The sequence below is a fragment of the Colobus angolensis genome, unplaced genomic scaffold, assembly GCF_000951035.1.
Source record: "Colobus angolensis palliatus isolate OR3802 unplaced genomic scaffold, Cang.pa_1.0 Scaffold1, whole genome shotgun sequence".
Taxonomy (NCBI): domain Eukaryota; kingdom Metazoa; phylum Chordata; class Mammalia; order Primates; family Cercopithecidae; genus Colobus; species Colobus angolensis.
In genome coordinates, this window is record NW_012110918.1 from 523867 (window position 1) to 538325 (window position 14459).

The 14459-nt window shown below is 40.8% G+C and overlaps 1 protein-coding gene across 1 annotated transcript in view; it reads right to left on the reverse strand.

Moving 5' to 3' along the window:
• The window catches only part of GNA13 (guanine nucleotide binding protein (G protein), alpha 13), a 46656-nt gene extending 32456 nt beyond the window's left edge, over positions 1–14200 (reverse strand). Inside the window, exons 1-2 of the mRNA XM_011938302.1 lie at positions 14018–14200; positions 11944–12170 (exon numbers count right to left, since the gene is read on the reverse strand). Coding sequence (XP_011793692.1) covers positions 11944–12168 — 225 coding nt within the window. The 5' untranslated portion in view covers positions 12169–12170; positions 14018–14200. The remainder of the gene's footprint in view (positions 1–11943; positions 12171–14017) is intronic.
• Positions 14201–14459: the final 259 nt, after the last annotated feature.

The window sequence follows — 14459 nt, forward strand, 5'->3', positions numbered from 1 at the left end:
CTGAGATCTCACAAAAAACATGGAATCTAAAAAAAAAAACAAAACAAAATTCTGTATTTTGTCAACATATGAATTTTTTTACCTTGGAAATGAAGCTCTAATACCCTTTTTAACTAAGTACACTCAACGCCTCTGCCAAGTCACAGGGCAGAGAAATGACAGAAAGGGAAAGAGTATGTCTGTGTGTGCATGTGGAAGGGGTGTGGGGAGCACCTCAGAGACAAAGGTGAAGGAAGAGGGGACGAAAGCAGCACATTCAGTGGGAGTGGTGAGCACTCTGCACCTGAGCCACTGGTTACCTCCCCATGCCTCCAGCAGGAAGACAAATGACTTGTCTCACTCTGGTACATCTGAGGCATTTCAGGAACACATTCTCCAAATCATCAAATAATCCGGCTACAAATCTCATCGTGATAATGAGAAGGATCAATACTGGTTAGTTTCACCAACCATCTATACAACAGTCTATTATTTTCAAATGACATTTGATTCTTTAGAGTTGTATGTTTTTACATTTACAAAGACACACAAGGACTAGCCATAAAAATATAGACCTATTGTTTGTAAAATGTTTTCACTTGTTTAAAAAGGCACTGTGAAAAAATGAAGAACCAGCCAGCTGTAGTGGCTCACGCCTGTAATTCCCTCACTTAGGGAGGCCAAAGCAGGTAGGTAACCTGAGGTCAGGAATTCAAGACCAGCATGACCAAAATGGAGAAACCCTGTCTCTACTAAAAATACAAAATTAGCCAGGCATGGTGGCACATGCCTGTAATCCCAGCTACTCGGGAGCCTGAGGCAGGAGAATTGCTTGAACCTGGGAGGCAGAGGTTGCCGTGAGCCAAGATTGCGCCACTACACTCCAGCCTGGGTAACAAGAGTGAAACTCCATCTCAAAAAAAAAAAAAATGAAGAACCACATCATAAGTTTTTGATCTAAAAATCAAGCACAGCGGTATCACTAGGCAACAAGAATTAACATAACAAGGTGGCCGGGCGCAGTAAAGCCTATAATCCCAACACTTTGGGAGGCCGAGGTGGGCAGATCAATTGAGGTCAGGAGTTCCAGACCAGCCTGGCCAACACAGTGAAACCCCATCTCTACTTAAAATACAAAAATTAGCCAGGCATGGTGGCGCGGGCCTGTAGTCCCAGCTACTTGGGAGGCCAAGGCAGGAGAATCACTTGAACCTGGGAGAAGGAGGTTGCAGTGAGCCAAGACTGCACCACTGCACTCCAGCCTGGGCAACAGAGCGAGACTCCATCTCAAAAAAAAAGAACAAATGTAACAAGGAAAACCTCAAATCTCTCTTCAACATGTGGTCCTACAGACAACATACAATCTAATAAGAAAACACAAGTAATATATTCTACATTATTCAGAATTTTTTATATTGGTAATCAGGTTTAGAGAGTAAATCAAATCAAAGTTTACAGTGCTTTATTTTTCTATGAAGCTACTTAGGTGCATAAAGACCATTAGGAATATTAATAATGTTAATAATATGGTTAATACAATACAGGTACTGTGGGGCTTTACATGGGTGATCTCATGTCCTCATCACAATAATAATAGTAGGCCCCTAATAATAGATCATCCTCATTTTACAGTTGCAGAATTAGAAATTCAGAGAGGCTGAGGGACTTGCCTGAGCTCACACAGTGAGTGGCAGCCAGAACAGGAACTCTGGCTGCTGCCTTACTCCACGTTATCCCACAGCATGGCACAAAACCAAATCCAATCTTAACGCCATCACATGAAACCAAATAATGTTTTGCAATATATAAAATCATTAAGTTTGGACATGTTTATTATTATTATTATTTTTTTTTTTTTTTGAGACAAGGTCTTGCTGTGTCTCCCAGGCTGGAGTGTGGCAGTGCAAATCTCAGGTCACTGCAACTCTGCCTCCCAGGCTCAAGTGGTCCCCTTGTTTCAGACCCCCGAGCAGCTGGGACCACAGGTGCGCACCACCATGCCGGACTAATTTGTGCGTATTTTGTAGAGACAGGGTTTTGGCATGTTGGCCAGGCTGCTCTCAAACTTCTGGACTCAAGCAATCTGCTCACCTCAGCCTCCCAAAGTGCTGAGATTACAGATGTGGGCCACTATGCTTCGACAAAATATGGTTATTTTTTAATTTGTATGGAAGATAAAAGCTTTTAAAAAGTCACAGCACAACCAAGCACACAGATTTTACTACTTAGATTAAAAAACAAAAATATCTATAGGCCAGGATTGACAAAAAATGAAAACAAGAACCAAAAAACAAACAAAAATCAACAAAGACTTCCACTGAAGTATTCTGGATCTACTGCAGAGTAGATGGGGATGAAAAAGTTTACCCACTGAAGGGATTTAAAAATCCTTTCGAGGCTGGGCACACTGGCTCACGCCTGAAATCCCCCCACTTTAGGAGGCCAAGATGGGAGGATCATTTGAGGCCGGGGAAAGGCCACCCTGGTCAACATAGTGAGACCTTGTTTCTGCAAATAACAAAAAAACTAGCCGGGTGTGGTAGTATGTGCTGGTAATCTCAACTACTCAGGAGACTGAGGTGGGAAGATTGCTTGAGCTGGGGAGGTCAAGGCTACATACAGTAAGCCATGGCTGTGCCACTGCACACAGGCCTGAGGAACAGAGCAAGACCCTGTGTCATAAAGCAGAAAAAGAAAAACTACTTTCAACTCATTTTGCCAAAAGAAGAGTGATGACATTTGGAAGATTAAGATAAACAGCTACCATCAACCCAACAGATCAGTACTTTGGCCAAGTGCACTAAAATTCAGTTTCCAACACAAAACTATTTTCTTGATCCACATCAGCTCATTCTATGCTCTGCTAATGTGGCCATAACAAGTTCTTTTGAATAAAAGGCATCTTGCAAACAAGATAGGTTCACAATATAGACAAAGGTGAATACTATATAGCTAGGGAAAAACGAAATACTTTCAAGCAGGGAGATAAAAATCACTTCTAATTTCCAGAAATACACACTTAAAAAAAAAAATTAGGTCACTTTTAACTGGAACAAAAATTTGTGAAAAGCCAGGCATGGTGGTGACTCACGCCTGTAGTCCCAGCACTTTGGGAAGCCGAGGTGGGAGAATTAATTGAACCCAGGAATTCAAGACCAGCCTGGGCAACCTGGCAAAACCCCATCTCTTAAAAAAAGGAAAAAGAAGAAAAAACTTAGTGACAAATTGCAGTCTCAAGTGCTTATAGGCAGTATGAAAACTGTGACATGATTACATGGGAAGCATTTCAAAGGAGTTCACAAAAAGTTAACAATAGGCCGGGCATGGTGGCTCACGCCTGTAATCCCAACACTTTGGGAGGCTAAGGCGGGCAGACCACTTGAGGTCAGGAGTTCGAGAACAGCCTGGCCAACATGGTGAAACCCTGTCTCTATTAAAAATACAAAAAATAGCCAGGCATGGTGGCCCATACCTGTAATCCCAGCTACTCAGGAGGCTGAGGCAGGAGAATTGCTTGAGCCTGGGAGGTGGAGGTTTCAGTGAGCCACAATCACGCCACTGCACTCCAATGCAGGCAACAGAGTGAGACTCCGTCTCAAAAAAAAAAAGCGTTATGGTGTCCTCTTTTCTAAAACAAACTCAAATCTGACCAATTACATATAAGACAGGCACTAATTTCCAAATGGCAATATCCTAGAAAAAGGTTGGCAATCTCTTTCAGCCAACTGGTTGCCACTAAACTTCTATTTTTCAGAATACATTAAAAACTGTGTTCAGACAGGCACGGTGGCTCATGCCTGTAATCCCAGCACTTTGGGAGGCTGAGACATGCAGATCACCTGAGGTCAGGAATTCGAGACCAACCTGGCCAATATGGTGAAACCCCATCTCTACTAAAAATACAAAAATTAGCTGGGTGTGGTGGTGCACACCTGTAGTCCCAATTAATCAGGAGGCTGGGTCAGAGTTTGAACCTGGGAATTGGAAGATGCAATGAGCTGGGATCATGCCACTGCACTCCAGCCTGGGCAACACAGCAAGGCTCTGTCTGGGAAAAAAAAAACCTGTGTCCACTGATTAAACATCAGTTGAGAATCACTATTACAGTTAGTTTTCAAGGAGGTAAAGGTTAGCTTTACCAAGCTGAATAGTGATTAGGATAAAATGTACCATTCAGAGTTAGTAAATTTACTATTAAACATCGCTTAAGATTACTTATATCATTACTATAATAAAGAAGAAATGGTACAAGGATATTAGGAAAGTTCAGGATATAAAAATAACTATGTGACTATGAGCATAACACCAAACACTCTTAAATAAAACCTTACACGCACTTAAAATAATGTGCTAGAATTTAATAGGGGAGTGTTAATTATTTGTATGTATGGGTGGTGGTCAGAAGAAGTTGGGAATGAAAGACAAGAATGCTCCACAGATACCATGTCCGAGTGTCAGTAAAATGGTTTTGTGGCCAGAGCTGTGGACTAGGAGTCAGCAGATTGGGACTGCGGTGTCTATTCTATTATTATTTACTAGGTCTGTGAATTGAAGCATCTCAAGGAATCTTTCTGAGTCTCCATTTTTTAATCTGTGAAATGGGCATAACAGTATATCTTGTTTTGCTCTTTTTTTGGGGGACATGACACTCCAGGATTCTGTCTCCTTTTTAAATATAGGACTATATGATCATGAATGTGATAGGGCTTTGAAAAGCGCAAAGCAAATGTTATAAAATATAAGGTATTAAACAATTATATTAAACAATTATTATAATTATCAGTACTATGAATTTTATTTTTATTTATTTTTGAGACAGGATCTCACTGTCGGCCAGGCTGGAGTGCAGTGGTGCAATCATAGCTCACTGCAACCTCAAATTCCTGGGCTCAAGCGATCTCCTTCTCTCAACCTCCCAAGTAGGTGGGACTACAGGCACGTGCCACTGCGCCTGGCTAATTTTTAGAATTATTTGTAGAGACAGGATCTTGCTATGTTGGCCAGGCCGTTCTGGAATTCTTGGCCTCAAGCAATTCTCAGCCTGAATTAATTTTCTGAAGAAAGAAACTGGCACCTGTTTTGGGCTAACAGGACTGGACACCCCAACTTCGTTGGCTGCTGCATATCTGTGAAAGATGAGCAGGGAACATTCAATCCAAGGAGTCCTTCGGCCATTATGCTTTTCTTTAAAGTAAGCTCACAAACCTTTTTCCTGGGTTAGGTTCACACTCTAGGCAAAGAGTTCTGAAACTAAAGTCTACTTTTCATAACAAAACTATTTACTTGTTCCACCTCTTAGTTGTTTAATAAACATTTTCAGAGAATCATAAATTATTGTGCCACTAGCTTTGTTTAGCAATAAAAGGTAATATAGAAAGCAGCAAGTATTTTCCAATTCCCCTTTAGCACCAAGAACCCAGACATTCTACAGCCTGACAAGTTTTCACCCAAAAAAATGCAAACATGAAAATTTCAACATAATAGAATACATCAAATGATATCACCTATGTGTGCATGCACACACACCTCACAAACTTGTATTAAAACCATAAGTGTAAACTTAAAGGAACTGACAGAAATTTAAAAAAAGAAATTAAAAAGAAAAAAAAAAACCTTTGTGTTTAACGTAAACAAACATAAAGCTCTGGGTTTACAAGATTTGGATAAAATGTAACCACTCTGACATCTGATCAATTTCATCACAAGGAAATTAAACTCAATTTTAAAATCTCTATTTCTGGCTGGGTGAGGTGGCTCACTACTGTAATCCCAGCACTTTAGGAGGCTGAGACAGGAGGAACACTTGAGTTCTAAGGTTACAGGGAACTATGATCACACCACTTGCACTTCAGCCTGTTTAACAGAGTGAGACTCTGTCTCTAAAAACTATTAATAAAGTAAGATAAAAACCTCTACTATCTCTAATGTTATATATAATCTTTATTTTATAGGGGATGAAATATTTAACACTAACCCTAGAACCAAAAGATACCCAATAGGTTTTTAGCAACTCAAAGTCCTTGCTTGACTATACTTATAGAGAAAATGGACCAATCATCTAAAAGAAACATAATATTTTACAACTGAAAGTAGCAATTCTTTACTATTTAAAGCAAATCCAAATTCGCATTAATTTATAAATAAATGACTCTTGATTCTTTTTTTTTTTAAGGGGGGGCTGTCCTCACTATGTTGCCCACATTGGACTTGAATTCTTGAGCTCAAGCAATCCTCCTGCCTCTCCAGTAGCTGGGACTACAGGAGCTTCAAATGACTCTTGATTGTATTGTATTTCAAACACACGCTGCAGTGCAAATAAATTTTTTAAAAAATTAGCTGAAACTGAAGTTTCTAGAATACTTAGTTGGACCTCAGCTTTTTACATGCCAGTCATGGAGCTAAATGGTTACCTTGTTACACAGACTGAGGGAGTAAATCTCTGTGTTAATGAATACACTACCTTATGGGCTTCAAGAAGAATAACATCAGGCACAAAAAAAGAAAAGAATTAAGTCTAACTGAAGGTACCATGATTAGCAAAAACAGTTTGGTTTCAGGAATTGCAAAGACAGACTGGCCATTACAGGAAGCTGTATTAATGCTGACAATGTTAAATTGTTTACAGAAAGTAGGAAGCTGTGGGATGTTCCTCCCACTGTCAGTCCTGTCCTACGTAACCAGTGTTGCTTATACTTCTCAATAAGCGAATACAAATTAAACAAAAAAATTAGTTGGAAATGACTCCTAGCCATTTTGTTAGTTTTCATCCATATCTCCAATTGTATCATCCAGCCAACCCCTGACTCCCATCTCTTTATTCATCTGAGTTACCAAACTATCTAGTTACTGTCACATGAGAAGGTTTCCTAAAACAGGGTAACTCAAAAGTGCAGTGGCAGGCACACTGAACGTACAGCCAAAGTAGAGTATTTTAAATATTTAATTCAGTACTAAAAGAGACCACTTCTTACAATATATTATCCTCAATGTGCTAATTTATCATAACTAGAAAGGTACCTTAAGTTATAACAAGAATGCGAATCTTGTATTTTTCTTTTCCACAGTAAGCTATTTAGCTGACCCATAATAGAACTAACCAAAAAAGGAAATGTTTGCCTTTGGGAACTTAGAAAGAAAAACATTCATGTTTACACCCAAAGTTATTACTAACAAATGAGGAGCCTGCTAAAAACCTAAGCTGTGTTATCAATACCCTATCCCTTGTCCCGAAAATTGATTAAAGGGCAGTCGTTCATCTTAAGCAAAATGTTAAGTCATGTAGAGCCTTAAAACATGTCAGTTTTTAATTTTCATTAATAAGTTTAATAATCAAATCATTAGCTGAAATGAAAAGGTTAATTTTAGTTACTTTATCTGCTAACCTCTCCTATTTCTTCTGATGTTTACCTTTCCTAACCAAAATTCAAAAATATGTTGCTAAACATAACAAAAACACATTCCAACCCCCCCAAATAAAAATTATAATTATACAAGAACTTTCCACTTCCTAGAAAATTAGGAAATGGTTACAGAAATAATCTATATTTCCCAAAAGGAACTTTATGTAGAATTAAATTATATTATATATTTTTACATTTTTTTTTTTTGAGACAGGGTCTCACTCTGACGCTCCATTTTGGAGTGCAGTAGCATGATTCCCAACACTGCAACCTCCACCTCCTGAGTTCAAGCGATTCTTGTGCCTCAGCCTCCTGAGTAGCTAGGACTACAGGTACATGCCACCACGCCTGGCTAATTTTTGTTTTCTTTTTTTTTTTGGTAGAAATGGGGTTTCACCATGTCAGCCAGGCTGGTTTCCAACTCCTGACCTCAAGTGATCTGCCTGCCTCAGCCTCCCAAAGAGCTGGGATTACAGACATTTTACTTTTTTAGAAGACCTCTGTAATTAAGAACGTCTGAAAAATGAGGAAATAAAAGTGTCAGGCACTACGCTAGTGGGAGAGAAAAAGACAGACAAGGCATACCAAAGGACGTCTACATGACTGACAGCTACACATGAAAGTTGTAACTCTAACACACATAATGGGTACCGTGAGGAGTGATAGAAGCAAGCATGCTAGGGAAAGCAAAGGACACAGAGATCTCCATTCTAGCCAGGAAGACTGGAGATGTTTCAAAGAAGGAGACATAGCCCCCAAGGCACTGGTCCTGGGGAAAGGGAGGTGGCATGGGGCAAATTCATCCAAATCACCTGAGGTTATTTGCTAAAAATATAGATCACTGGGTCCCATCCCAGAATCCAGAATCAGATCCTCAGGTATGAAGTCTGAGCATCTACTTGTTTGTTTTAACAAGCATTCCAGTCCATTGGGTCCGTGGGCCACAATGAGTGTGATTATCACTGCATTAAGTGAAGGGCAAGACCTAATAACAGGGTAAAGAATAATTCTGGCAGAGGGACTACGCATGACGAGAGCTATAGAAGCAAAAAATTAGGGTATGTGGGAATCAAGAGATTACAGAGTATGTCCAGTGGCCTAATGAAATATATTGGTGGAATCACAGGTAAGCTAGCTAGAGTCTGGACTCACACACAAAAGCTGAACTCTGTTCTGGAGGCAATGGCGAGCCACCAAAGCTTTCTGAGCAAAGCAATGCTGTGTTTGAACAAGACTGCCTTGGAGTCCAAGCAAGAGGAAGCAGGACAATAACATGGAGGGAATGAATACAAGACATGTTACAGAGGTAGAAAAATCAGAACTTGGGGAGCTGCTGCATGTAGATGAGTAGATGGAATTGATGATGACTTTGAGGAAAATTTTAAGTAAGCCAGTGCCTTCCCAGTGCCTGACACTATGCCAAGCACCACACAGCATATCCAAGGGTTTAAGAGCCACTAAGTCAACATAATAATGGAGCATCTATATGTCTCAGGTGCTATTAACAATGCTGAAGCCATGCACAGTGGCTCACACCTGCAATCCCAACATTTTGGGAAGCCAGGGCAGGAGGGCTGCTAGAGGTCAGGAGTCCAAGACCAGCACTGGCAACATAGCAAGACCCTACCTCTACAAAGTTTTTAAAAAATTAGCTGGGTGTGGTGGCACACACCTGTAGTCCGAGCTACTTGGGAGACTGAAGCCGGAGAATCACTTGAGCCCAGGAGTTGAGTCTACAGTGAGCTATGATCACAACAGTGCACTCCAGCCTAGGCAACAGTGAGACCTTGTCTCTTAAAAAACAAAAGCAAAGAAACAAAAAACAATGCTGAGCACAGACTCAGGAAAAAAGAATCTCTGTCCTCCAGAAGTTTAAAATTCGATCTTGCTCTGTTCCTCTTTTGTCTCTACTTTTCATCATGGAAAAAAGTATTTCTGGAACTTATCTCTCCTCATCTTTGAGGACTTCTTTGCTCCTTAAGCATCAAGTGGCTCAAGTCAACAACAAGCAGGTCCTCATCCTGAGTGGTTTTACCTGTTCGTTCTTAATCACAAAGATATACTTAGGGATGTTTTCTCAACGATGATGACATGACAGTCCTGATGTTAGAGAGTTAGACGTAAGCTTCCAAATTAAAAAACTGTCCATGAAACCCAATTTTAATTAAACGGACTTAGGGCAAATATGGAACTTGCCCACAGAGAACTTTCAGGTATGCAGTTCTTCATTTATTCATTTAATCCATATGCACTGTACGCTTATTACACATGAATGTTTTTTCTCTGACCTGGAAGGATGAATAGAGCCTGAGAAAACTGAGTTGAAAGTGTGTGGTTTGTTGAGAAAATGAACTAAGAAGAAAGGAGATTAAGCAGCACTTAAAAACAGGAGGTAGATGGCCAGGCACAGTGGCTCACACCTGTAATCTCAACACTTTGGGAGGGCGAGGCAGGTGGATCACCTGAGGTCAGGAGATTGAGACCAGCTTGACCACCATGGAGAAACACCGTCTCTACCAAAAATACAAAATTAGCCAGGTGTGGTGGCGCATGCTTGTAATCTCAGCTACTCAGGAGGCTGAGGCAGGAGAATCACTTGAACCTGGGAGACGGACATGAGCCGAGATTGCACCACTGCACTCTAGCCTGGGCAACAAAAGCAAAACTCGCAAAAAAACACAAAAAAACAAAAAAACGAAAAACAGGAGGTAGGGTGATGGGTGATGGGAAGGGGTATATGGAAGAACTCATGCAAGCAAGTCTACCAAAAATAAAGTAAGAAACATTCATCAAAGGACAAAACCAACCAGAAATCTGGGAATTGGATGGAGGTCATTTGTCAAGTTAAATTCATCATTTTCAACATGCAATACTGGCAGCTATTCATTTTAACAACAATGTGAGACAGAAATAAACACATTACTTGAAAAGACAAGGTACAAACATGATAGAAGAGAACTATACAAGACAGTAAATAATCCAGTGCTAGTTGAATGATAGATATAAAAGCTATAATTCAGATATAGTAAAAATTAAGGTGTCAGTTTTATAAAAAGCTATCATGAACACTTTCCTAGAACTTTTAAAAGGCAAGACTGCTTCTAAGTACAAATAATAACAGCAAGGACGGCTGATTGTACATCACCTTGTAGCCACACCCATTAATGTGGATTAATGTTGGTGACATCATCAAACAACTTCCTAAGCAGTTTATTTATTTACTTTTTTGGAGACGGAGTTTCGCTCTTGTTGCCCAGGCTGGAGTGCAGTGGAGTGAACTCAGCTTACCGCAACCTCCGCTTCCTGGGTTCAAGCGAGTCTCCTGCCTCAGCCTCCTGAGTAGCTGGGATTACAGGTGACTGCCACCACACCCGGCTAATTTTTGTATTTTTAGTAGAGATGGTGTTTCACCATGTTGGCCAGGCTGGTCTCAAACTTCTGATATCAGGCAGGTGATCCACCCGCCTCAGACTCCCAAAGTGCTGGGATTACAGGTATGAGCCACCACGCCCAGCCAGCAGTTTTACTTTTAACTGTGACTCCATTTTAATCATATTAGAGTAAAACACTTCAGATCTGAATTACTTCCAAATGGCATACAGTCTAGATTTCTATCACTGCTGGAATCTTTCTGGCCTTTGGCAAATAAAACCCAATCACAGCATTCACAGTTAAAGTACCGAACACTTGATTAAAAATCTGTTTCAACTGTATTCTGTATTTTTAACCTGGACTGGATACTTTTTTTCCAAACCTGTCTTCAATGTTGTGTAACAGCTACAAAGTATTTTATGGGTACTCCTTTAAGGAAAAAGGGGAAAAATGCCTGGTGCAATGCCAGCAATTTGGGAGGTCAAAGTGGGCGGATCACTTGAGGTCAGGAGTTCCAGATCAGCCTGGCCAACATGGTGAAACTGCCTCTACTAAAAAGACAAAAATTAGCCAGGTGTGGTGGCATGTGCCTGTAGACCCAGCTACACAGGAGGCTGAGGCACGAGAGTTGCTTGAACCCTGGAGGCAGAGGTTGCAGTGGGCCAAGATTACGCCACTGCACTCTAGCCTGGGCAACACAGTGAGACTCCATCTCAAAATAAACCCCAAAAAAACAAAAAAACAAATTTCTGAGGCTACAATTTTGGATAGATACGTTACATTATGGAAGTCAGTGAAAAAAGTGTGCTAAAATCAGATACAGGTTGAACATCCCTTATCTGAATGCCTGGGACCGGAAGTGTTTTGGATTTTGAATTTTTTCAGATTTTTGAAATATCTGCATACACATGAGATTCTGGGAGTGGGACTCAAGTCTAAACTAGAAATTCATTTATGTTTCATATATACCTTAAGACATGTAGCCTAAAGGTAATTTTATGCAGTATTTTTACAAGTAGTCATTACAGACTAGAACACATTAGGTCTGTCCCTTAGCCTCTCAGTCTGTTCCTCCAACTCAAATACTTTGAGATTTGAGAGCATTTCGAATTTTCGCATTAGGGATGTGCAACCTGTATTACTAAACGTCGTTAAAATAAAATCACACGTTTTAAAAGAGCAAATCTCTTACCAGCTGAAATTCTCGACGCCGGTCATAGGCATTCTGTATGCCGCTGTCTGCCCATAATGCTCTTATAGCAGGAAGATATTGTAAGAAAACCCTTGTTTCCACCATTCCTTGGGCTGCCATGGGGGCCCGGGTATCAAACGACATCATCTTATCTCCATGTTGTTGGTTTGAATTATCTCCCCAGGGAATATGAAGCTTCTCTCGAGCATCAACCAGCACCCTCATACCTTTGTTTAAAAAGAAGAAAAAAAAATGTATGGAGAGGAGTCATTACATATTATCGTAAGTTTTTATTTCAGTATTATTTCCTTATACTTCTGAATTATCCCAGACAAATCTTCAAAAAAGAAGACCAACATCAAAAAGAACTTCTCAGAGGTTAAAAAAATAACAGTTGCTCACTGTCTCAAAATTAGAGCCTTGAAAAGCAAATACTATTAGGACAATTCCTCTTTCTGAAGGATTTTTAACATGTTCCAATTTATAAAATAACTTCTGGGGTAGAAGGTAGTCAAAAAAGAACCTAATTCAAGAAGGAAAAAGAACTTATGCTGCACAGACCAATGTCCAAGCTCACAAGAAAACAGATACAACAAAGATTTTACGAGCCTAAAAGATGTTCATTTATGAAACACTAAGAACCAACTATTATATTATAGCTCCACGTTCTGTTTGTTCCTTCGGCACCGTAACCCAACATTGAGTCTTCTAGGAATACATTCAAAATTTAAAAACTTCTTCCAGCCCAAGTTTCAATCCAGTTTAAGTCACAGGATGGCCTTCAATTTCCCTAAAGGGGAGGAAGAGCAACTGCAAAATAATACAAAATCGGACTCCAGCTCACAGAGGTTAGTTCAAACTCATTTTTCATTATCACTGACTTACTACTTTCATTACCTTTGATCAATCTGAGCAGTCACTTGGCTATTAGGAAGTCATCTGTTTGAATAACTGAAAACCTGGTGCTTTCTGGGTGTTTTTTTTTTTTTTTTTTTTTTTTAATAGAGACGACGTCTGGCTATGTTACCCAGCTGGTCTGGAACTCCTGGGCTCAAGCCATCCTCCCACTTTGGCCTCCCAAAGTGCTGGGATTGCAGGAGTGAGCCACCACGCCCAGCCTGAAAAACTGTTCTACTGTCAAATTTCACGTCAACTCGGAAAAACTAGATTCCTGGCGACTTACATCATCTCGCAATCAATGCTCAAGTAGATCACACTTACAACTCAGTGTACATTAAGAACGAGGTGTTTACCTGGCTCACAATCAGTTAACATGCTGATGCTATTCATTAACATAATTCCTTAAGTTCAGCTGCATCAGGTTACAAAGGTTCCTTCAATTAAGGACTGTCAAGGCAGAGTCTGCAGCCTTGGAAGAGACCTTAATTAGTTTTGTGCTAAACATTACAGTAGGATAAATACAACTGTTCTTTATAGTTTAACTGCAGAGGCACTAGGGCTAGAGCGGGCTGTGGTCTAGTGATTCTCTCTAGTTCATTACTCCACAATGCCTAGCTCTTCAGGTAGTTTTTCCTTTACCCAAACGATGGAAGGTGGGGGAGCAGGGGTGACATGAAGAAGTCCCTTATGTACTTCCTGACCAAAAATCCCGCTTACAAAGACCTGCAATCTGTAGCAAACTCCTAAACTGCTCCCCAGATAAAATAAAATCCAGATGCACCTGAGGTACCAGGCTCTGCACCTAAATTCTGCCAAAATGTCTTTTCTATAGAACACACCTGACACACAGAAACACGAGTGTTAATTATCGTTCAAATGACAAAAACCGTCTTTTTGATTTCTTTGAATGCCCAGAAATAAACAACTTGTTTTTCACTTAAGAACAAAGTTTAATTTTAAAACTACTGTCAATAAAGGGCAGAACCAATTATCTAACTCAACACTCATTCATTGTCTCCATCTGTACAGGATCCACATGACTTTTAGGCCAGTCTTCTTACCACTACATTTCATCTAAACAGAACTAGTGGTACTCCCTTCCCGCGAGCCCCCAGTTACTTAGCGAAAAGGAGAGTGGAACATGTTGCACAGAAATTACACGTAAACATCCTACCTGACCGTGACACTGGGGCGAAAAAGCACAGACGCTACTTTTTCAGACTAACTGTAAGGGTCCATTCTCTTCTGATTCCAGTACGGTCAACCTGACACTCTCTCAAGTTTCATATCCTTGCTTAAAAGGAGGCTGTCACCCTACGCCCTTGACAAGAAGTATCGGGCAAAAAGTTCCCTTATTGCGACGGTTCCAGAACTCCCTTGCTTAGGAGACTGCCAAGGAAACAGGGAGTTGGGAGCGCATGCGACCCCATGTGACTCGGGTCACCCAGCGGGGTAACGAGGTTCGGCCCACATCGCCCGAGCAGGGGATGGGGGTGAAGGGGCTGGGGCTGCTGTGGGTCTTCCTGCCTCATCCGCAGCGGGGAGGGCAGAAGAGGTCTCCCCACACCCCGAGGCAGCACCCAGCTCGCCCCACTTCCCTCTCGCAGGGGGCGAGG